Consider the following 25,141-nt stretch of genomic DNA (forward strand, 5'->3'; position numbering starts at 1 on the left):
TGTAAATAAAATCACTGTAGTACAACCTAAGGTTAGTCTTTTAAGATGTTTTCAGAGTTTGACATTTCTGATTACCAGATGATTTCACCTAGACCAGCGATTCCTCTGTGGGCCTACGCCCCACCTCCCAGAATTGGACTCAGCACAGGAGTACCTTCTATCCACATGCCTCTGATTGCATCCCCAACCAATTAGCAGCACCCATTCCCTAGCTCCCTGCCCTCCAAACTATCTTTGGGAAAACCCTAGACTCTGAATTTTTGGGGAGGCCAATTTAAGTAGTGACAGGTGTGTGCCACCGTGCCTGGCCACTTTCCTGATTTTTAAAATGCCTTTCATTAAATTTTCATTTAAATCTATTATCCCTTGGGTGCCTTATGATTTATTTATTTATTTCTGAGATAATTTTGTCTTTTTTCTTGTATTTTTTTCTGGAGTTCAATCAACAATCTTTTTATTCCTCCTTGCTTTTTGTCCATTTCTATTTGCATGTTTGAATTTCTGATTCAAAGTATTTTATATATGCTCAAATGCAGACTTGAGAGTATTATATGCTGTTTGGAGTGCTGAGTTAGAATTTTGTTCCTCTTCATAGCTGGTCTCAGGATGTAAGGAAGATTTTCCTCAGGTAGTATGTGTAAAATATTATCTCCTTTTTTTGTTGTTTTGTTCTGTTTTTCAAAAACTCTGTGTGGATTTGTTGACCTTCTTCTTGTCCATTTTGATAGCACTGAGGTGTTTTATGGGATTCCTAGTTTAGCAGTCCCCTGGTCTGTACACAGGCCATGTTCGTTAGGGTGAGGTTCAAGAAGGTTTCTGAGTCGTTTTATTTTGTGATGCTCTTTTCTTTTCACAGAACTCTAACTTTTGTCTTTTTCTTTCTTTTCCCCATTTAACACTGCTGTGGTTTGAATGTTTGTCTTTTCAAAACTTTTGTTGAAATTTAATCCCCAGTGTGGCAGCATTGAGAAGTGGGGCCTTTAATGGGAGGAAGATGAATTAGTCCACTCATGAATTAATAGATTAATGGGTCATGATGGGAATGGGTTAGTTATCAAGAGAGTGGGCCTGTTATGAAAGCCAGTTTGGCGTACTCTAGCCTCTTGCCATGTGATGCCTCTGACCACCTCAGGACTCTGCAGAGAGTCCTCCTGACAGCAAGAAGGCCCTCACCACGTGTGGCTCCTTAACCTTGGATTTCCCAGCCCCCAAAACTGTAAGAAATACATTTCTTTGTATTATAAATTACCCAGTCTGTAGTATTCTGTTATAGGAACAGAAGATGGACCAAGACAAACACCCAGTTGCCATTGGGTAGTCCTATTATAATTTCTGCCTTTTTTTTTCCCCCAGAAAGCATGCATTTTGAAGGCTGCCCTTTGTATTCTGTCTATCCCTTTGTTATTATTATTATTATTTGAGACAGAATTTTGCTCTTGTTGCCCAGGCTGGAGTACAGTGGTGCAATCTCAGCTCACCGCAACCTCCGCCTGCCGGTTTAAGCGATTCTCCTGCCTCAGTCTCCCAAGTAGCACATGGATTACAGGCATGTGCCACCACGCATGGCTAATTTTGTACTTTTAGTAGAGATGGGGTTTCTCCATGTTGGTCAGGCTGGTCTCAAACTCCCGACCTCAGGTGATCCACCCGCCTTGGCCTCCCAAAGTGCTGGGATTACAGGCATGAGCCACCATGCCTGGCTGTACCTATCCCTTTACATTCCATGTGCTTTGAAATTCCTTTGTAATAGTCCCTACTGTGACCTGCTCAGAACTTTTTAAAGAATTTTCTATGTTTGGGTATACTTAATCATCTGACAATAATTCTAGACCAATGTAGGCCCCTTTCATTAGCCGCCCTCTGTATCGTCCCAATTGTTTCTAGGGAACTGGATCTGCCTTTGTTCTCTACAAACACTCGTTGTAGGGTGAGGACAGGACCATGAGAAAAATCCAGGATTTTCTGACTTTCCTCTTTTTATTTACAGTTTTGAAAAGTGACTCCAGTTCTCTGTTTTATTTTCTGTCTTCAGGTTATAGAAGGTCTGCCTTTTGAGTACATTTATTTCTCCTTTCTCATTGTGTTATATCACTTTGGGAGGAAGTATTGGGGGACAGGTAACTGGAGGCCTCTATTATTTTCAGTTACCCCAAAAGCTAACTTAAAAACAAACAAATATGAAATTAGCTGGGTGTGGTGGTGCACCCCTGTAATCTCAGCTACTCGGGAGGCTGAGGCAGGAGAATCAGTCAAATATGGGAGGCAGAGGTTGCAGTGAGCAGAGATTGTGCCACTGCATTCCAGCCTGGGTGACAGAGAGAGACTCCCTCTCAAAAAAAACCCACAAAATACAAATATGGTTAAGTTGTTCTTCTGTTCTTGCTCTTGCTGGGGAGAAGTATAAACTGGCCAAATGGTACTTAACAAAGTACTATTCATTAAGGACATTTAAAAATTATATAATAGTTGTTATTGGTCAGGCGTAGTGGCTCACACCTGTAATCCCAGGACTTTGGAAGACCAAGGCAGGCAGATCACAAGGTCAAGAGATCGAGACCAGCCTGGCCAACTTGATGAAACCCCACCTCTACTAAAAACACAAAAATTAGCTGGGCATGGGGGTGCGCGCCTGTAGTCCCAGCTACTCAGGAGGCTGAGGCAGGAGAATCGCTTGAACCCAGGAGGCGGAGGTTGCAGTGAGCCGAGATTGCACCACTGCACCCTTGCCTGGCGACAGAATGAGACTCCGTTTTCAATAAGCTTGCCTGGGAAACAGAGGTTTTAAAAAGCTATTTGTAACTTAAATAATAAAGTAGCCTGATGTTAGCTAAAACTCTCTCTGAGGTCGGATGATTGCATTTGCGAAGTCCTATGATGTCATATGGGAGGCAAATATCTGCAGTTTCTTAGTTCTGCTCTGACATGTGTGTCATCAGGAATAATCTCTTTGGCTCTGGTGTATTTGGCACTGACACTATCCCCCTCTCAAAATCTCTCCCATGTTGTTTGCACTGGAACAGCCTCCCCACCCCTTCATTCTGTCATCCCACTCTCTTGCCTTAACCCACACTTCTTCATGATGTTAATACTGTATTTGATATCCAAAAATGACAGCATAGTTCAGCTTTGGGGTTCAAACTGATGTCTGAGTTTTTGTGGGTTACAGCAGCTTGTTTTAATAAGAAACACGGTTTTCGCTCATCTTGTCTGCAGAGAGGGACGGTACGGAAATTGCGAGTAAGGGGAACCTTGTATTTTAATGTGTCATCAAGCATCTGGTTTAGCAGGGGAAAAAGACGCCCTTTACTGCAAATCATGTTTCCATTTTGCAATTCCAGAATGGAATGCTCAGAGCCTCATCCCCAGAGAGGCTGACACACTCTGGCATCCTGATGACACTGGGTCTGGCATAGACCAAGACAACACTGGTGGCTGCCAGTCAAGGGGCCATGCCTGTAAATGGTCATTTCAACAGTGGAGAGGGATTGGATGCATCCCTCAGTCTTCCCTCGCGTGGCATCCTTTGTGATGCAATGCTTAGATCTTCATGACTGCCAGCCACAGTTGGGTGCAGGCCGGTGTGAAGGAAAGGAAAGTGAGAGCCTCTGGGGAAATCTTATCAGTTAGCTTTTGCAACATCACAAACCACCCCAACACTTAGTGGTTTAAGACAAGAGTTTATTTATTTAGCTTTTGATCCTGTGGGTTGGCAACTTGGGATAGACTTAGCTGCCCCTCTGGGTGGTTCTCTTGGTCTCAGCTGAGATCCCTCATGTGTCGGTGTTCAGCTGTGGGCTGGCGAGCTACCAGCTACCACTCACCAGCCATGAAAACAAGGGAATATGCTGACTCTGTAGTCTCTGAACAAGGCAAATTTAGATTGGCTCTTGGGTAAAGGTCTGTCCAAATAGATTAGCCCCGTTGGTCCTTGGGCCTCACCACTGACCATTACCCAGTCCTTGCTTAGTGGTGTCATCACTGTTCAGAGCCCTGGGATATCTCACAGAATTGTGGGTATGATCTGGATAGTGGAGCAATGGAAATAACTTTCTTTCTTTTTTTTTTTTTTTTTTTTTGAGACAGAGTCTTGCTCTGTCGCCCAGGCTGGGGTGCAGTGGCCGGATCTCAGCTCACTGCAAGCTCTGCCTCCCGGGTTTAGACCATTCTCCTGCCTCAGCCTCCCGAGTAGCTGGGACTACAGGCGCCCGCCACCTCGCCCGGCTAGTTTTTTGTATTTTTTAGTAGAGATGGGGTTTCACCGTGTTAGCCAGGATGGTCTCGATCTCCTGACCTCGTGATCCGCCCGTCTCGGCCTTCCAGAGTGCTGGGATTACAGGCTTGAGCCACCGCGCCCGGCCGGAAATAACTTTCTAGTGATCTGGTAAACTCTCTCCAGATAGGATGCCTCAGAAAGTAGTGAGTTTCAGTGAGTTTCCCATCACTGGAAGTATTCAGCAGACTCAGAGATCCCATGAATATTCTAGGTTCTGGTTTAGAGGTTCATACCTTGGAAAGCCAACCTGCCAAGGTACCTGGCCCCTGTCCCTGAAGAATCAGATTCCAGCTCATGAGCTAGAAACTTTATGACCTGGCTAAACCATCCTAGGACATGATTTCCTGAGACCTCCCCATTAAAGAGCAGTGTAGGCCGGGTGTGGTGGCTCATGCCTGTAATCCCAGCACTTTGGGAGGCCGAGGCGGGCAGATCACGAGGTCAAGAGATTGAGACCATCCTGGTCACCAAGGTGAAGCCCCGTCTCTACTAAAAATACAAAAATTAGCTGGGCGTGGTGGTGTGTGCCTGTAGTCCCAGCTACTCAGGAGGCTAAAGCAGGAGAATTACTTGAACCCGAGAGGTGGAGGTTGCAGTGAGCCAAGAGCCCGCCACTGCACTCCAGCCTGGCAACAGAGTAAGACTTTCTTAAAACAAAAAACAAACAAACAAAAAACAAAAGAGCAGTGCAGGGCTGCAGAGCTATCCTCTCTCCCCAGTTTGGCTGCAGCCCTTCCCACTTCCCCAGCCACACTGTGTCCCTCTCCACCTGGCCCTGTGTCACTGTCTACCTGACCCTGTATCCCTGTCTACCTAGCCCTCTGTCTGCTCCCTGACTCAACTGCTTGTGCTATCCCAGTGCCTACTCCACTTCTGACCCTGCCAATCTGAGCTGTCCCCTAGGTCCACCCGCCATTCACAATTCTCTGTCACTCAGGCTGGAGTGCAGTGGCACAATCTTGGCTCACCGCAACCACTGCCTCCTGGGTTCAAGCAATTCTCCTACCTCAGTCTCCTGGGTAGCTGGAATTACAGGTGCCTGTCACCGTACCTGAATAATTTTAGTATTTTTAGTAGAGATGGAGATTTTTGGCCAGGCTAGTCTCAAACTCCTGACCTCAAGTGATCTGCCTACCTCAGGCTCCCAAAGTGCTGGGATTATAGGCATGAGCCCCCGTGCCTGGCCATAGTCCTTCTCAATTCTAATAGCCTGTGACAGAGCTTGACACTTGGATGGCAGGAAGTCTAGGCTGCAATTAGGTGATAATTTGTTGGTGGTGGTAGTGATAGGAATCTGAAACAACATCTTATTAACATTGGAACCAATGAATGGAGTGAACTCACTTTACTATTCCTTTAATTGAACAAATATTTATTGGGTTCCAGTGCAAAGAATCCTGAACCAGGAGAAAGAAGACCTAGGTTTGGATCTCAGCTCTGCCAGCCTATCAGTCAGAATTGAGTCAGGAGATGAAAAGCTTCCAGTTGTTTGTTTGTTTGTTTTTGTTTTTGAGATGGAGTCTCATTTTGTCACCCAGGCTGGAGTGCAGTGGCAAGATCTCAGCTCCCTGCAACCTCCACCTCCTGGGTTCAAATGATTCTCCCGCTTCCACCTCCCGAGTAGCTGGAACTACAGGCGCCCGCCACCACGCCTGGCTAATTTTTGTATTTTTAGTAAATACGGGGTTTCACCATGTTGGCCAGGCTGATCTCGAACTCTTGACCTCAGGTGATCAGCCTGCCTTGGCCTCCCAAAATGCTAGGATTACAAGCGTGAGCCACTGCTCCCAGCCACACTTCCCAGTTATTTTAATAGAATTTGATATATGAAGAATTGTTATCTATGTAAGTAGAAAGGCAAAAAGCAAACTCTCAGGTATCATGGAAGGTAGCAACTTTAGAAAGCAGCTACCACCCTTAAGCCTGGGGGAGGAAAGGGTAGAAGTTGAAATTATTAAAATTTGGAAGCTTATGGCCAGGCACGGTGGCTCATGCCTGTAATCCCAGCACTTTGGGAGGCCAAGGCGGGCGGATCACGAGGTCAGGAGATCAAGACCATCCTGGCTAACATGGTAAAACCCCATCTCTACTAAAAATACAAAAAAAATTAGCCGGGTGTGGTGGCAGGCACCTGTAGTCCCAGCTACTTGGGAGGCTGAGACAGGAGAATGGCGTGAACCCAGGAGGTGGAGCTTGCAGTGAGCTGAGATCCGGCCACTGCACTCCAGCCTGGGTGACAGAGCGAGACTCCGTCTCAAAAAAAAAAAATTGGAAGCTTAGAGGAGGAGCCCCACAGAAGTGAACCTCAGAGCTCCATGGAGGGGGCTCCACGTGGCTGGAGCTGGCGTGTCTGAGGGAGCACCATGTGGCTGGCTCTGCAGGAATCAGTAAAACTGCAAACTTGGTTCTTTCACTGCTGAGGGAGGGAACTGCTACTGCCTGGGTGAAGCAGTGGGCCAGGGTGCTGCTCACAGAAACAAGAAACAGACCGGAAGGAGTGTGTTCCCTGTCCTTCTTCCTCCTCTGGCCTCTGGTCCCTCCTGGCAGAGCTTCTTGAAGAGCAGTTGGCAAAGCAGAAATGCAGTTTGCAGAGTCGCCCAACATCTGAATGTGGGGGATTTGGAGGTGACAAGCAATAACTCAATAACCGGCCCAGCCTGTCATGACCAGAAGGATGAATATGTCAGTTCTGTTTCTGATCACTGGGTTATGAGAGCAGGGAATCTCTAAGGTTTTCCCAGTCCTGATGTTCTACAAGATTCGAATTTTCTACATCAAAATTTCTAGGTGGCCTCAAAGGTGGAGGAAGGGAAGAAATAGGAGGCTAAGGGGAGGGTGTGAAACAAGAGTCATCATTTTACTTAAACCCCACAGAACAGCCAGGTGCTTGGTGCTGTGAAGGTCTCTTGCCAGAGCAGAAGGCAAGCAACCTCTGACAAATCTCTTTCCTGGGCTACGGCTGTTTGTTTGTATTAAAACGGGAACATGATAACAGAGCTATTAGTAGCTCCATGCTCAGCTGTGTAAGGTAGGGAGTTAGAACACTGAATTCAGTCACCGGAGAAGCTGAGGTCTCCTGATGGCCTTAGGATGAGAGCTGGGCCATCTGTGAATAGCAACGGGCTTAGGTTGCTGGGTTTGTCAATCAGCCATGGGAGCTGTGGGTCCCCCTTGATGAGCAAACACAACTTGGACCACCTCCTCCACTGATGCGGAACCGGACTGCCCGAGGCCTCTGTGGCTGGGGAGCAATGCCATGGCAGAAAACGCGGTTCTGATCTGAGCTTGCTGGTCTGGTCTGGTCTTGTCTGGAGAAGCGATTCAGAGCCCTGGTCGAGATGAGAGGAAGCAAGCCTGTGTGAAGCCAGTTCTGGTTCCAGCCTTGGAACTGGAAGACTGTGGGATGTTGGGTAAATCATTTCCAACCTCTAGGCCTCAGCTTCCTCATCTGTAAAAAGAGGCTTTGGAGAAGGTGGTCTTCAAGCTTCTTCCAGCACTAATAATCTAAATTATTCTATGCAGGAGAAAAATCAGAATTTATTAAACTTATAAAACGATACATTTCTATCACGTTGCAAAAAAAGATAATTTTTTCAATAGAGAATAAAAACTCTAATAGAAAACATGATGTGACTGCCTAACATATTAACAAATCCCAATAGATCATTACTAGGCTGTACTCACAGAGAAGTATGGGGTAAAGACCTTGTGCAAGCTGCAAAACCTCTCTAAGCCTTCATCTTATCATTGATGAAACGAGACCTGTGTGATTTTTCTTTTTTCTTTTTTTTTTTGAGACGGAGTTTTGCTCTTGCTGTCCAGGCTGGAGTGCAATGGCACGATCTTGGCTCACTGCAACCTCTGCCTAGCGGGTTCAAGCGATTCTCCTGCCTCAGCCTCCGGAGAAGCTGGGATTACAGGCGCCTGCCACCACGCCCAGCTAATTTTTTGTGTTTTTAGTAGGGACGGTGTTTCACTATGTTGGCCAGGCTGGTCTCGAACTCCTGACCTCAGGCGATCCACCCACCTCAGCCTCCTAAAGTGCTGGGATTACAGGCATGAGCCACTGTGCCCGGCCAAGACCTGTGTGATCTTGTCTCCGATTCCTCAGCTCCCTGCCCCTCTCCACCCCATGTGCAGTGTATAAAATGGGGCATCAGCCTGGCCTAGACTTCACGGTCCCTAGTAATGTCTTCCACCCGCTCCGCCCATGGTGGCTTCTGCAGTCTTGCTGCTGTGTTGCTTCTCATGTTTCCATTTCCCCTTCTCTTGCAGGCCCGCGCATAGGGCCCAAGTCCCCAGTTATGCTCTTGGTCATCTTGGCCATGGTTCTGGCTACCCATTTCTGCTAGGCTGCCTCAGCCACAGTGATTAGTCACCTGGCCCAAACCTGCACTTTCCACTCTCCTCCCTGATCAAGGAGGGGGATCACATGAGCTGATTCCAAATCAGCTTTAGTTGCCAACAACTAGAAAAACCATGCTCTGTTATAGAACTAAATAAACAAGAGATAAAGACAGGAAGTTACCTTTGAATTCTTTGCAAAAATCTTCCCAAGGTGGTAGCATCACATTGTTCATTGAATGCAGGATCTCCATCCTTCCTCCTGCTCTCTGGTGGACTTTGGCCAAACCACTTATGTGCATTTAAGGGCTTTGGCAGTTCATCTGCTATTAAAAAAAAAAAAGAGGACAAAACATATCTCATAGCTTTGCCCTAAGTATAAAAGAGGACATGAGCATCTAACAGAGCTTGGCACATTAAAAAAACAAAAACAAAAACTCAACGTTGGCCGGGCACGGTGGCTCATGCTTGTAATCCAGCACTCACTTTAGGAGGCCAAGGCGGGGGGATGGCCTGAGGTCAGAAGGTCGAGACCAGCCTGCCCAATGTGGTGAAACCCCGTCTCTACTAAAAATACAAAAATTAGCTGTGTGTGGTGGCACGCACCCATAGTCCCAGCTGCTCAGGAAGCTGAGGCAGGAGAATCACTTGAACCCAGGAAGCAGAGGTTGCAGTGAGCCCAGATCATGCCACTGCACTCCAGCCTGGGCAACAGAGTGAGACTCCGTCTCAAACAAAAGAATAAACAAAGAAACAAAAAACTCAGTGTTTATGAAATGCATTAGTAAGAAGTGAATTAGGCTGGGCACCGTGTTTCACGCCTGTAATCCTAGCACTTTGGAAGGTTGAGGCGGGCGGATCAGCTGAAGTCAGGAGTTTGAGACCAGCCTGGCCAACATGGTGAAACCCCATCTCTACTAAAAATACAAAAATTAGCCAGGCATGGTGGCACGCGCCTGTAGTCCCAGCTCCTTGGGAGGCTGAGACAGAAGAATCTCTTGAACCCGGGAGACTGAGGTTGCAGTGAGCTGAGATCGCACCACTGTACTCCAGCCTGGGCGACAGAATGAGACTGTCTCAAAAAAAAGTCGGTCCCTGCACACCTGAGGCCTTTCTCACCTCCGTGGTCTGAAGCTGTAGTTAAATTGGCTTAAACTGCCCCATTCTGAGCACTGTGGGGTGTCATTGCCTTCCCAAAGACTTGTCTAAATGCCTCAGGTTTACATTTCCCCCAGCTTCTTCTGACTCCAAGTTTCTTCTATAAGATGCTTAATTGGTTTGTGTCCCCACGAAATTCATATGTTGAAATCCTAACCCTAGTACCTTAGAATGTGATTGCCTTTGGAGATAAGACCTTTCAAGAGGTAATTAAGGTAAAATGAAGCCCTATGGGGGCACCAGATCCAACATGACTGTTGTCCTTAGAAGAAGAGAGTGGGAGGTGGGGCGCGGTGACTCACACCTGTAATCCCAGCACTTTGGGAGGCCGAGGCGGGCGGATCACGAGGTCAGGAGATCCAGACCATCCTGGCTAACACGGTGCAACCCCGTCTCTGATAAAAATACAAAAAAATTAGCCAGGCGTGGTGGCGGGCACCTGTAGTCCCAGCTACTCTGGAGGCTGAGGCAGGAGAATGGCGTGAATCCGGGAGGCGGAGTTTGCAGTGAACCGAGATCTCACCACTGCACTCCAGCCTGGGCGACAGAGCAAGGCTCCCTCTCAAAAACAAAAAAGCTTAGGACATAGAGGGACACAGAGGGAAGACCATGTGAAGACATGGGGAGAAGACTGCCCTCCACAAGCCAAAAAAAGGGCACAGAAGACACCAACCTGGCCAACACCTTGATCTGGAACCTGCAGCCTCCAGGATGATGAGACAGTAACTGTTACTGAAGCCGCCGAATCTGTGGTGGTGTTACCGCAGCTGGAGCTGAGCAGAGCAGGCTCTCTTCTCTGCTCAGAGCATTCACACTCTCACAGAAGCCCCAGTCACCCCAGGCATGTGTGGGCCACAGAGTTGACAGTTTCTGGAGGGTGGTTTCCGGAAAGTGGTTTCTGGAGGGTGCTTTATGGATTTTACGTCACAGCAGCGCACACAGCTGAAGATGGAAGATTGCACAGATCCGCCCTGCGAAGTCCCCTGTGCCGCCGCCATTTTGGTGAGGCATCCTCTCTCCCTCCCTCCCGCCCAGTCCTCAGGAGTAGCCGCTAGTTCTTTTCCTCCCTTTACCAGGGCTTTCCCTGTGTTTTGCCACCTGTTGAAGACTTGCCGCCATTCCCAATTGGCTCATTCAAGACGTTTTGCTTAATAAGATTCTCCTTCTTAGAAAAATTATTCTGTGGCCAGGCATGGTGGCATATTATGGCTTGAATCCTAGAGGCAGAGGTTTCAGTGAGCCGAGATCGCGCCACTGCACTTCGTCCAGTCTGAGTGACAGAGTGAAACTATCTCAAAAAAAAAAAAAAAGAAAAATTCTTCTGTAGTTCTTTGAGGGGGAAGAGGCAAACAGTCTTGTCTCTCATCCCTCCCAACATTTTTTTTTTTTTTTTTTTGAGACGGAGTCTTGCTCTGTCGCCCAGGCTGGAGCGCAGCGGCGCGATCTTGTCTCACTACAAGCTCCGCCTCCCGGGTTCCCGCCATTCTCCTGCCTCAGCCTCCGGAGTTGCTGGCACTACAGGCGCCCGCCACTTCGCCCGGGTAATTTTTGTATCTTTAGTAAAGACGGGGTTTTACCGGGTTAGCCAGGGTAGTCTCGATCTCCTGACCTCGTGATCCGCCCACCTCGGCCTCCCAAAGTGCTGGGATTACAGGAGTGAGCCACCACGCCCGGCCCAAACATTTTTTTTAACCTAGTAGTGGAATTCTTTTTTTTTCTTTTAACGTAAAACTAGAAGTCATTTTTTTTTCTTTCTTCTAAAAAAAAAAAAAAAAAAAAAAGGAATACTTGTGCAGAACGTGCAGGTTTGTTACTTAGGTATATGAATGCCATGGTGGTTTGCTGCACCTATTGACCCGTCCTCCAAGTTCCCTCTCCTCACTCCCAACCCCCAACAGGCCCTGGTGTGTGATGTTCCCCTCTCTGTGTCCATGTGTTCTCAATGTTCAACTGCCACTTATGAGAACATGCGGTGTTTGGTTTGCTGTTCCTGTGTTAGTTTGCTGAGGATGATGGCTTCCAGCTTCATCATCGCTGCAAAGGACATGAACTCATTCTTTCTTAGGGCTGCAAATTCTTTTTTCAAGCAATGTCTTATGCAGAAACCCCATATATGAAACATATACACTTGTAAAAATTCGGGTGAAATTCACCTTACATAAAATTAACCATTTAAAAGTCAGCAATTCAGCCGGGCGCGGTGGCTCAAGCCTGTAATCCCAGCACTTTGGGAGGCCGAGACGGGCGGATCACGAGGTCAGGAGATCGAGACCATCCTGGCTAACACGGTGAAACCCCGTCTCTACTAAAAAAATACAAAAACTTAGCCGGGCGAGGTGGCAGGCGCCTGTAGTCCCAGCTACTCGGGAGGCTGAGGCAGGAGAATGGCGTGAACCCGGGAGGTGGAGCTTACAGTGAGCTGAGATCCGGCCACTGCACTCCAGCCTGGGTGACAGAGCGAGACTCTGTCTCAAAAAAAAAAAAAAAAAAAAAAAGTCAGCAATTCAGTGGCATTTAGTATATCACAATGCTGTGAAACCACCACTTCTATTTGGTTCCAAAACATTTTCATCACCCTAAAATAAAATCCTGTGCCCATTAAGCCGACACTTCCCCTTCCCCCCGCCCCTGACAGCAACCCGTCTGGTTTCTGTGTCTATGAATTTGCCTAACTCTGGCTGTTTCCTATCCATGGAATCGCAAAATCTATGACCTTTTGTGCCCGGCTTCTTTCACTTCGGGTGAGGCTTTTGGAGCTCCTCCTCGTTGTAGCATGTGTCAGGACTGCATTCCTTTTCATGTCTGAAGAATATTCCATTGTATGGATAGACGGCATCTTGTTTATCCATTCATCTGGTGAAACATACACACTTCTGCTCTGTTCCATCCAGAAGCGGGGTACTGAGCTCCGCCTCCTCGACTAGCTTCCTCCACCACCTCCAAGGAGCTCCTAAGGGTCCTCTGAGCTTGGTAAGATGCGTGGTCTCCGGAAGCCTTTGATGAAATAAATGCTAATTTGTTTCCAAGGAGTGGTCCTACCTTGTGGCAGGGGTAAGGAGCTTCCATTTGCCTGAAAGTTTCTGCCCTACACAAAAATAGAAACTGGCTGCATGCATGCACAGGATGGCTGAGTGGTAATGACTGGAGGAACTGCGGGCGGCCGGAGGCTGTGGGGCAGGAGGGTCTTTGGGTCGGTACTCTCTGCCCCACCCGAGGTCCACAGGGCCTCCTCCACCCAGGGTGGGCCGGCAGGTCTGCCTATCAGCGATCTGGGCAAGCCTGCTGCTTTTTATGACCTCACTTGCCGAAACTCAAGCCACGCCTGGGTAAGTACATTCTGCACACTCCATAAACAGGTGCCAGACTGCCGCGTCATCACATTTTTGCAAGTTTTTTTTTTTTTTTTCTTTTTGTATGTGTGTTTCCACATTATTTACGGCGGAATTTGCCCAGGTGCAAACAGGAAGCCCTGGGAGAAGTTGTCTCATTTTTAGAAAGAAAGGTTTGTTCCTGGCCCTACTGCATAAAGGGTAAGAGAGAAATGAGAGGTTCCTGGCGGAAGGCTCCTTGCAAGGGACAGTTCTGAGCTGCTAGGTGCGGCCAATCGGATGGCAGGGGCCGCTTTAGTTTGGATAAGCCTTCTCTGAAAGGAGCTCTGCTGATGTAATAACGGGGAAAATCCCTGTGTGAAAGGCCGTGAAACTGACGGGCTGGGAGACGCTGATTCCCCGTGGGCAGGAACGCTTGTCTAATCGCGACGGCTCTGCACGGCTCCTGCCCAGGTATGAAGTGCAGCGGCTTGCACCAGCGCGAGGGCGGAGACGCACTGTTTGCCCGACTGCTTGGGGTGTGTCAGGGGTTCTGCTTAGAACTCGCACAATTCTAAACGGAGGAGGAGAAAGTCCAGTTGCTGAAGGGCAGAATTTCCATGCGCCCGCAGCCTCCAAATCCAGACCACCCCCAAAAGTAAGTAGGAGGCAGAGATGTGTGCACCTTGGGTTCTGTCTTGGGAAAGCCCGAGAGGGTGGTGGTTGCAGAGTTCTCTAGAAGAGGATTCCAGGAAGCCAGGCTTCCCTCGGTGGTTTTACAATTTACACCTCACCAGGAGTTTTGCCGGTCTCTTTAGTCTGTTTGTTTAAAAACCTAGTTCAGATGCCTTGATTTTTAATAAGGTTATTGTATTTAATTTGGTTAATGATTGTCACAAATTAATATTACATTCAACCTTATGATTCAACCTGGAAGATACAAGGAAGTTAATAATTGATAAGGCAATGATTCTTCTAACACTCAATATTTTCTAATGAGGGATCATCTTCCAAATGAACATGAAAAATAAATGGAAGTGATTAATTTTAAATGCATGTAGATTTTTACATTCTCTGAGCATGTGATTGTGTGTGTGTGTGTGTGTGTCTACAGCAAAAGGCAAGAAAGGATTAAGGAGTCATATCCTTTTGATTAAAGGGTTAGGAGTGAAAGAATTGACTGCTGTCGGGACGTCAATCACAGTTTTCTCAGTTTGGAGGCATTTTAATTGGGCCTGTTTGAACCATTTTCTTTTCCAGTGATGGTTCAGTACACATAGTGCAGGGTGACTACGCAATCAATGTTGCTTAAATAAATAAGCAAGTCAATGGGTGAATTTTAAGCTCTCTGAGGAAATACTATGACGAAAACCGTATTTCCATGAAGAAATCTTCAATTAGAAGGATGGAGTTTGAGATTTATTTCCAACTTTTGGCCTCCCCAAACTGGGTCTTTGGCAAGCTCCTTACGTTCTCCAGCCTGAGTTCCCCCACTGGGTTAGACTGGTCATCTCTACGGCTCCAGCTCTGAAAGTCTATGATTCTTAAAGATTTTCTGTAATTTAGTTTTTCTAACTGGAAAAAGTGAAGGTAACACCTCTAGGCCTGAATATATGATAGCATCATATGGAATTCAGTTGGATGAGGTCAGTAAATGCACTGGGCTTCTCCGTGAATTGTGTGGGAAGCACCCTAATTATGATGATCATTAAATAGGCTGGGTGTGGTGGCTCACATCTGTAATCCCAGCACTTTGGGAGGCCGAGGCGGGTGGATCATGAGGTTAGGAGTTCAAGACCAGCCTGGCCAAGATGGTGAAACCCCGTCTCTACTAAAAATACAAAAATTAGCCAGGCGTGGTGGCGGGCATCTGTAATCCCAGCTACTCTGGAGGCTGAGGCAGGAAAATCGCTTGAACCCAGGAGGCGGAGGTTGCAGTGAGTCGAGATCGCGCCACTGCACTCCAACCTGGGCGACAGAGTGAGACTCCATCTCAAAAAAAGAAAAAGAAAAAGAGAAAGAAAAAAAGAGATCATTAATAAACCATGTCACTAAGTGAGCCCATGAAATGATTCTAGTTGACTTCGCAGTATGCTGCCTTACATGATCTCGTCTGGTCCCAATCACCCATTTTCCTTAGCAAGAAAGCCATTCTGCCTTGATAAAAAGTGTGTGCAGAAGTGAAACTGATTTGATGAAACAAGTGTTTAGAGTAAAAAAAATAAAAACCATATGTTGTTGGAGAGCAGTGGATTTCACACCTCCTGATGTCTGACACTGAGCTCTGCCGTCACCAACAGTGGGAAACCAGCCACACTCTGAATTTCCAAACTGAACACAATTAGAAACAGAAAATAATCTGACAAGCAGCATTCCTCAGGCTCTTTGGCAAACGGACCCCTTTTGTCACTCCGTTTGTATATATACGTATATGTGTACACTGGCACTAGCTCAGAGTCTCAGTAACAAACCCGTTTTTCAGAAGTGTCTGCCAGCCCCGGGGTGGGGAATGAAAACATCAGCCCGTATTGGGAAAGAAACCTGGGTGGCAGATCGCGAAAGAAAACCCTTCAAAAGTAATTTTCCATGATGTGACTGTAGAGATAAACATTTCCCATCATCTGGCTTTTGAGTTTGGGGAGATGAGCAGACAGAAAAAACCTCAGATCTTTTTTCATTTCACAGATGTTTATACCCTTTTGTTTCTTCCAGTCACCTCTGACAAAATTCTGGGGACGCTGGGTACCCTGAATCACCATGGGCAATGAGAACAGCACCTTGGACAACCAGGTGGGTGTCAGGAAGCTTCTCTCTCGAGATACGTGGTGCTCTTGGCTGACCTTGACTAGGTTCTTCTTACAGCGTCTCATCTTCACCCAGGAAGGAGCAAGCCAAGACAGCTTCTGCGTAGATGCGTGCAAGCATTTATGGATCTATGCAGCCATTTTTCATTTCATTGGAATTCTCTTACAATTAAGGCTAGCTCTAGTTAAAGCCAGAAACGCTAATTCTACTTATTATTTATTATTATTTTTAAAGACATGGTCTTGCTCTGTCACCCAGGCTGGAATGCAGTAGCATGATCATAGCTCACTGCAGCCTCAAACACCTGGACTCAAGAGATCCTCCTGCCACACAGCCTTCCAAGTAGCTTGGACTACAGGCATGTACCACCACACCTGGCTAATTTTTTAATGTTTGGGTTTTGTAGAGATGGGGTCTGGCTATGTTGCCCAGACTGGTTTTGTACTCCTGGACTCAAGCAATTCCCCTTCTTTGGCTTCCCAAAGCGCTGAGATTACAAATATGAGCCACCATTACAGGCATGAGCCACCAGGCCTGGCTTTACTTTTTATTCTGTCTTCTAAAACTGACCTAAGAGAGGTTGGCACATTTTTCCTAGGTTGTGTCCATCAACTTACATGGATTTAGCAGAAGTTAAAATAAAACTTTTCCATGCTGCTCCCCCAAATAAAGCTATGGCCATTAAAAAATGATTTTGAAATCTATCAGTGTTGGGCAGATTAAATGTAAGTGGTCATTCTCATGTTAAACAAGATTTTCACAATTGAAGAATGGACTTTAACTGCTTAATTGTGCATCAGCTGAAATATTACAACCTATTCAAATTTTTCATTATCTATTTTAAGTTTGAAAGTTTTAACTTAATGCCTTGGTGAACAAAATCAGGAAGACACTTTCCCATTTATCTCACACAAACTGGAAAGTTTGGATTAATGACATTGAGTTCCTTGAATGAGAAAATTGGATCTAAAAACTCTCCTACTGTAATTCATTTTCCCTCTGCCTTTTTCTTCCCTACACTTTTTCTTTTTCTTTTTTTTTTTTGACAGAGTCTCTCTGTGTCACCGAGGCTGGAGTGAAGTGGCACAATCTCCATCTCCCGCCGGGTTCAAACGATTCTCCTGCCTCAGCCTCCTGAGTAGCTGGGATTACAGGGGCCTACCAACATGCCCAGCTGATTTTTGTATTTTTAGTAGAGACAGGGTTTCACCATGTTGGCCAGGCTGGTCTCGAACTCCTGACTTCAGGTGATCCACCCTCCTCGGCCTCCCAAATTGCTGGGATTACAGGCATGAGCCACTGTGCCTGGCCTCTACAATTTTCTTTTCTCAAGCAAGAAAACAAAGGGTCAAAAGAAAAGTTGTCAAACTCCAGTGTCTTTAGGGGCAGGCCAGAAACAATAATTGTGTTAAAAGACTGGGTCTGAGACAACAGGGAGAGGCAAGTGCTCTGGCAAACAGGGAGTTCTCGTCCTACTGTTTAAAGAGGGTAGCCACCATCAGGTCCAGTGGTTGATTGCCCTGTGGGAAGGTGGGCCCAATGTTCTGAGTTCAAAAGAACTCAGAAACCCATATTTTTCTATGAAATATTACGTTGTTAAATTAAACTTATTATTTTGAGATATTAGTAGATTCATATGCAGTTCAAAGAAACAATACAGAGAGCCCAAGTATGGCGGCTCACATCTCTAATTCCTGAACTTTGGGAGGCTGAGGCAGGAGGATAGCTTGAGCCCTGGAGTTAGAGATTAGCCTGGGCAACATAGGGAGACTCCATATCTACCAAGGAAAAAAAAATTAGCTGGGTGTGGTGGTGCACACCTGCAGCCGTCACTACTCAGGATGCTGAGGTGGGAGGATTGCTTAAGCCTGGGGGGTCAAGGCTGCAGTGAGCCATGTTTGCACTGCTACACTCCAGCCTGGGCAACAGAGCAAGACCCTGTCTCAAAAAGAAAGAAAGAATAAAGAGAGGTCCCATGTACCATTACTTAGTTTTCCCCAAGGGTAACATCTTGCCAAACTATAATGCAATATCATAACCTGGATACTGACATTGATACAGGCAAGATAACAGAGCATGCCCATCACCAGGGGATTACTCTTGTTGCCCTTCTATAGCCAGGCCCACCTCTCTCTCCTCTCATCCCTAACCCCTGGCAACTGCTATTCCTATTCCCTGTTGTTTCCTATTTCTGTAATTTTGTCATTTCAAGAACGTTATATAAATGGAGTCACACAGTAAGTGACCTTTAAGGATTGGCTTTTTTTTTTTTCTCTCTCAGCATAAATCTCTTGAGATTTATCCAAGTACCGTGCATATCAACAGTTCATTCCTCTTTATTGCTGAATAGTATTCCAGGAATAGATGTACTATACATTTTGTTGAACCATTCATCCATTAAAGCTCATTTAGGTTGTTTCCAGTTTTTGTCTTTTACAGACAAAGCTGCCATGAACATGTGTGTACAGGTGTTTTTTGAGAACACACGTTTTCATGTCCCTAAGATAAACACCCAAGTGTGCAGTTGCCAGGTTGAATGAGAGTTGCATGTTTAGTTTGATATGGAGCTGACAAACTTTTCTAGAGTTGCTAAGTCATTTTTCATTCCCACCAGCAACGTATGAGGGATCCGGTCTTTGGACCCTGGCTGTCATTTTGTGGTGTCACTTTTTGGTGTTGCTATTCTGATAGAGGTGTTGTGATATTTCCACGTGGTTTTTTTTTTTTTTTTTTTGAGACGGAGTCTTACTCTGTAGCCCAGGCTGGAGTGCAGTGGCCGGATCTCAGCTCACTGCAAGCTCCGCCTCCCGGGTTTACACCATTCTCCTGCCTCAGCCTCCTGAGTAGCTGGGGCTACAGGCGCCCGCCACCTCGCCCGGCTATTTTTTTTGTATTTCTTAGTAGAGACGGGGTTTCACCGTGTTAGCCAGGATGGTCTCGATCTCCTGACCTCGTGATCCGCCCATCTCGGCCTCCCAAAGTGCTGGGATTACAGGCTTGAGCCACCGCGCCCGGCCTCCACGTGGTTTTAATTTACATTTTGATTATGGATAAAGTTGTTGAACACCTTTCATGTGCTTATCTACCATCTACATATTCTCTTTGGTGAAAAATCGGTTTATGTCTTTTGCCCATTTTATAACTAGATTATTATTATTAATATATATGTTTTTTGAGACGGAGTCTCGCACTGTCGGCTGGGCTGGAGTGCAATGACATGATCTCGGCTCACTGCAACCTCTGTCTCCCGGGTTCAAGCAGTTCTCCTGCCTCAGCCTCCCGAGTTGCTGGGATTACAGGTGCGTGCCACCATGCCCGGCTAATTTTTTGTGTTTTTAGTAGAGACAGGGTTTCACTATGTTGGGCAGGCTGGTCTTGGACTCCTGACCTCGTGATCCACCCACCTCAGCCTCCCAAAGTACTGGGATTACAGGCGTAAGCCACTGCACCTGGCCTAGTATTTTTATTATTTTTTAAAGAGTTTTCAGAGTTCTTTATATAGTCTAGATCTTAATCCTTTGTCAGCTCATGATTTGCAGATATTTTCTTCCATTCTGTAACGTGTCTTTTTGTCCTCTTGAGAGCATCTTTTACAGACCAAAAGAGTATAATTTTGATAAGGTACAGTTCATCAGTTTTTGCTCTCAGGGGTGCTGCTTTTGGTATCAAATCTAAGAACTCTGCATACACCAACATTCTGAAGATTTTCTACTTTTTTGCTTTTGCTAAAAGTTTTGAAGTTTTACGTTTTATAGTTGAGTGCATGATTTATTTTGAGTTAATTTTTGTGTGAGGTACACAATTTAGGTATTGTGCATTTTCTGGGTTTGGACAAAGGAATAGTATCATGCAGGGTAGTTTCACTGCCCTAGAAATCCTCTGGGCTCCACCTACTCATCCTTCCCACACCCCTCAATCCCTGGCAACCACTAATCTTTTTACTGTCTACAGAGTTTTGCCTTTTCCAGAATGTCATATGGTTGGATCCTACAGTATGTAGCCTTTTAACATTGGCTTCTTTCACTCAGTAATGTCCATTTAAGGTTCCTGCATGTTTTTTCACTACTTGGTCATTGCTTTTTAGTACTGAATAATTTTCCATTGCCTGAATGTACCAGTTTATTGATCTACTGAATAACATCTTGGTTGCTTCCAAGTTTTGGCAATTATAAATAAAACTACTATAAACGTCTGTGTGCCGGTTTTTGTGCAGACGTGTTTTCAGCTCCTTTGGGTAGATACCAAGGAGCGAGATTACTGAATCATATAGGAGTATGTTTAGTTTCATAGGAAACCACCAAACAGTCTTTCAAAGTGGCTGTACCATTTTGCATCCCTACCAGCTGTGAATGAGAGTTCCTGTTCCATATCCTCCCCAACCTTTGATGTTGTCGGTATTCCAGATTTTGGGTCATTCTAATAGGTATATAGTGGTATCTTGTTGCTTTAATTTGCATTTCTCATAGGATGTGGAATGTCTTTTCATATGCTTATTTGCCATCTGTATATCTCCTTTGATATGGTGTCTGTTCAGGTCTTTGCCCCATTTTAAAGTTAGGTTGTTTGTTTTCTTATTGTTGAGTTTTACAAGTTTTTTGTATATTTTGGATAAAGTGTGTCTTTTGCAAATAATTTTTCCCTCTCTGTGGTTTGTCTTCTCATTCTCTTGAGGTTGAGGTTCTTTTTTGTTTAACCTATGAATTTCTTTCTTTCTTTCTTTCTTTCTTTCTTTCTTTCTTTCTTTCTTTCTTTCTTTCTTTCTTTCTTTTCTTTCTTTCTTTCTTTCTTTCTTTCTTTTCTTTCTTTCTTTCCTTCTTTCCTTCTTTCCTTCTTTCTTTCCTTCTTTCTTTCCTTCCTTCCTTCCTTCCTTCCTTCCTTCCTTCCTTCCTTCCTTCCTTCCTTCCGTCCTTCCTTCCGTCCTTCCTTCCGTCCTTCCTTCCGTCCTTCCTTCCTTCCTTCCTTCCAGGGAGTCTCGCTCTGTTGCCCAGGCTGGAGTGCAGTAGCGCAATCTCAGCTCACTGCAAGCTCTGCCTCCTGGGTTCACAACGTTCTCTTGCCTCAGCCTCCCGAGTAGCTGGGACTACAGGCGCCCGCCACCACACCCAGCTAATTTTTTGTATTTTTAGTAGAGATGTGGTCTCGATCTCCTGACTTCGTGATCCACCCGCCTCGGCCTCCCAAAGTGTTGGGATTACAGTCGTGAGCCACCGTGCCCGGCCAGAATGTCCATCTTTCTAACAACATTTGTAAAAGAGTATTTTTCCTCCATTAAACCATTCCTGCTCCATTGTCAAAAATCAGTTAGGCATATTTGTGTGGCTCTATTTCTGGGTTTGCTATTCTTGTCCATTGATTGTCTTGATTACTGTGGTTATATAATAAGGCTTGAAATCTCATTTTATTCTTTTCCAAAATTGTTTTTGCTATTCTTGCACCTCTGACTTTCCATATTAATATTAGAATAAATCTGTCCATGTCTACAAAATACTTTCTGGGATTTTGATAGGAATTATAGTCCAATTATAGATTAATTTGAGGAGAATTGACTTCTTTACTATATTGAGTCTTCCAATCTATGAACACATGGTGTGTCTCTCCATTTATTTAGGTCATCTTTCTTTTCTTTTTTCTTTCTTTTTTTTTTTTTTTTTTTGAGATGGAGTCTCATTCTGTCAGCCAGGCTGGAGTGCAGTGGCGCGATCTCGGCTCGCTGCAACTTTCACCTCCTGGGTTCAAGCGATTCTCCTCCCTTAGTCTTCCAAATAGCTGGGAGTACAGGTGGCCACCACCACACCCGGCTAACTTTTGTATTTTTAGTAGAGACAGGGTTTCACTATGTTGGCCAGGATGGTCTTGATCTCCTGACCTTGTGATCCGCCCACCTTAGCCTCCCAAAGTGCTGGGATTACAGGTGTGAGCCGCCACGCTGGGCCTATTTTCTTTTTCATTATCATTTCTGTAATCTTCAACATATAGATCCTGCATATATTTTGTGAAGTTTATACCTAAGTATTAGATTTTCTTTGGAGTGACTGTAAATGGTATCCTGTTTTTAATTTTGCTATTCACGTGTTCATTACTAATGAATGATTTTTGCATGCTGACTTTGTATCCTGTGACCTTGCTGAATTAACTTATTAGTTCCAAGAAGTTTGTTTGTTTTTGTAGATTTCTTGGGATTTTCTATGTACATAATCACTTTATTTGCAAATAAGGGCAGTTTTATTTATTTAGTTTTTCCCATTCTGTACAACCTTCCTTCCTTCCTTCCTTCCTTCCTTCCTTCCTTCCTTCCTTCCTTCCTTCCTTCCTTCCCTCCCTCCCTCCCTCCCTCCTTCCCTCCTTCTCTTCTCTTCTCTTCTCTTCTCTTCTCTTCTCTTCTCTTCTCTTCTCTTCTCTTCTCTTCTCTTCTCTTCTCTTCTCTTCTCTTCTCTTCTCTTCTCTTCTCTTCTCTTCTCCTGTCTTCTTTATTGCAGTGGCTAGGACTTTCAGTTCTGTGTTAAACAAGAGCAGTGAGAGGGGACATTTTTCCCTGGTTCCCAGTCTGAGGAGGAAAGCATTCGGTCTTTCGCTGTTAAGTAAGATATTAGCTGTAGTTTTATTGTTAAACATAATGCTTGTAATCAAATTGAGGAAGTTCTCTATTCCTAGTTTGCTGTGGTTTTTTATCATGAATGAGAGTTGGGTTTTGTCAGATGCTTTCTCTGCATCAGTCGATGTAATTGTATGATCTTTCTTCTTTGGCCTGTTGATATATTGGATTACACTGATTGATTTTCAAATGTTGAACCAGTCTTGCATAATTATTTTTATACATTGTTGGATTCAATTTGCTAACACTTTCTTGAAGACTTTTGTATCTAAATTCGTAAGAAATATTGCTCTGTAGTTTTCTTTTATGTCTGGTTTTTGTATCAGGATAATACTAGCCTCACAAAATGAGTTGGGAAGTGCTTGCTCCTGTTCTGTTTTCTAGAAGAGATTGTGTAAAGAAATCTTACATTTTAAGAAAATGTTGGCAACTAATTTCAATTATTTTTAAGCACTCTGTGGGCCAAACAAATGTGCCTGCTGGCTGGGGTTGGCTCCGGGCACGTCTCCCAGTAATTTCCACTTAAAGGAATGTTCTGTCTTGTGTTTTAGAGTTGAGAAGGGCACAGCTATCGGGTGAGTGCCCTCAATGTGCAGAGTATGGGCCACTAGACATATTTTGGCCTTTAGTCCTGCTCATTAACAAACCAAGCAGCTCAGGTTCAACCCCTTCTTTGGGGTCTTATGGATCCTTTTGGACCCTAAGCCCCCTGCAGGCCCCCCTACTGGCTACAAACAAGATAGAGCAGTGGGCAGGGGGTGGGATGGGGTGGGGCGGGAGGTGTGTGATTTTGTGCTTCAGGGGACATTTAGCAATATCTCACGACAGTTTTTGTTGTCACAAGTCAGAGATAGAGTGCTACTGGCATCTGGTAGGTAGAGGTCAGTGTTGCTGCAGAGTATTCTACAGTGCACAGAACAGTCCCCCACAATAAAGAATTATCCAGCACAAAATGTCAACAGTGCTGAGGTTGAGAAACCCTAGAATACAGGAGTATTTGACTTAAACTGCTTTAACAGAACGCCTAGGGGAGGTGGGTAAACTTCTTTAACCTGCAATGAATTTCTACCTGAATATAGGCAACATTGAAAATGGGTTACATTTTTCTCCTCATTACTTTCATGAAACCTCACTGTCCAGAATTGAATGTACACTGTTTACTTAGGATAAACTCATTAGAAACGGAATTGCAGTGTCAAACGAAGGAATAGTACTTTCAAAAGGCTCTTGCTGTATACATTGTCAAAATGCCTTCCAAAACAGTGATGTCAACTTCTCCCACCAGGACATGAGAGCCTGTGTCACTGCATCCTTGCAGGTGATGGATGTTTTAATGCTTCAGATCTTTACTAATTAGAAAGGTAAAAGTGCTGGTGTGGGGGTTCAATACCCGCATCCCACTCCACCTGTCCCTCATTTCTCACCTCCTACCAGCTCCTGACTCCATCTCCCCTCCTCAGTCTTCATTCTGCTTGAGTGAGCAGATGTTTTCCTAGCTCTGCAAGTTTTCACTTCTCCAGCCTCAGCCCGACATGACCCTGTTTGGCGGAGGTTTGGGTCATGTCTGGCTGAGGTTGGAGAAGTGGGGTGGCCTTTAGGATTCCAGGACCAGATGAGGGTCTGCCTTTGGTAGAGAAACAAGTAGGAATGAAGCGTGGGTGTGTCTGGCTACGAGACTCAGGGCTCTCTCAGGGAACTGGGGCTCCAGACCTATCTGTACCTGGTGACCCACAGCCATCCCAAGTCCCTCCAACCCAAACTCAGCTTTTGCCCCCATAATGCTCATCGTCCTGTGATCCCCCTCTTGGGTACCATGATCCACCTGGCCATCCAAGACAGAAATCTGGGGGTCATCCCTGACTCCATCTACTTCTACCCCCACATCTGATAAGTCACCCTATGTTTAATTAATTAATTGATGAATGGCCTGGCCATTTAGCCTTCCAAATTTCTGGCTAATTAGAACTTTTTTTAAAGTTGTAAGAGATAAAAGACTATCTTCAGTGACCATAAGCAGAAAAAGGGATTCTTGGCTTATAGAATTGAGAAGACCACAGAGAGGTTCTGGCTGCAATAGTGGCTGAGTCCAGAGATTCAAAAGATGGCTCTGGGGATCCCTCTCACTGGGTCGTGCTCTACTTTCCTTTGTGATTCCCTAGTGTCCAGGGAGGTGCCCCCAGCCTGGTGGAAAAGATGCCCTTGGCAGGTCCAGCCTTCCATGCTTCTTCCAGCCAATGGTCCAGCCTTCTCTTTTTTATCGAGACAGAGTCTCACTCTGTCACCTAGGCTGGAGTGCAGTGGTGTGATCTTGGCTCACTGCAACCTCCACCTCCCGGGTTCAGGCGATTCTCCTGCCTCAACCTCCCGAGTAGCTGGGATTACAGATGCATGCCGCCACGCCCAGATAATTTTTGTATTATTAGTATTTTTCTTTAACAGAGATGGGGGTTCACTATGTTGGCCAGGCTGGCCTTGAACTCCTGACCTCAGGTGATCCGCCTGCCTTGGCCTCCTAAAGTGCTGAGATTACAGGCATGAGCCACCGCGCCCGGCCTCAGCCTCCTGATCAGCTCCCATAAGGAATCTGAGTGACCCTGATTGTGTCATGTGCCCTCTCTGAAGTCAATCACTGTGCCCAGAATATGGGGCACTCTGATAGCC

General features: G+C 45.6%; 1 protein-coding gene across 1 annotated transcript in view; it reads left to right on the forward strand.

The window, feature by feature from the left end:
- TACC2 (transforming acidic coiled-coil containing protein 2) overlaps positions 1 to 25,141 on the forward strand; it is a 265,537-nt gene that overhangs the window by 16,528 nt on the left and 223,868 nt on the right. Inside the window, exon 2 of the mRNA XM_025396296.1 lies at positions 15,796 to 15,873. Within this exon, the coding sequence (XP_025252081.1) occupies positions 15,841 to 15,873 (33 nt within the window). The 5' untranslated portion in view covers positions 15,796 to 15,840. The remainder of the gene's footprint in view (positions 1 to 15,795; positions 15,874 to 25,141) is intronic.

Source organism: Theropithecus gelada, chromosome 9 (assembly GCF_003255815.1).
Source record: "Theropithecus gelada isolate Dixy chromosome 9, Tgel_1.0, whole genome shotgun sequence".
Taxonomy (NCBI): domain Eukaryota; kingdom Metazoa; phylum Chordata; class Mammalia; order Primates; family Cercopithecidae; genus Theropithecus; species Theropithecus gelada.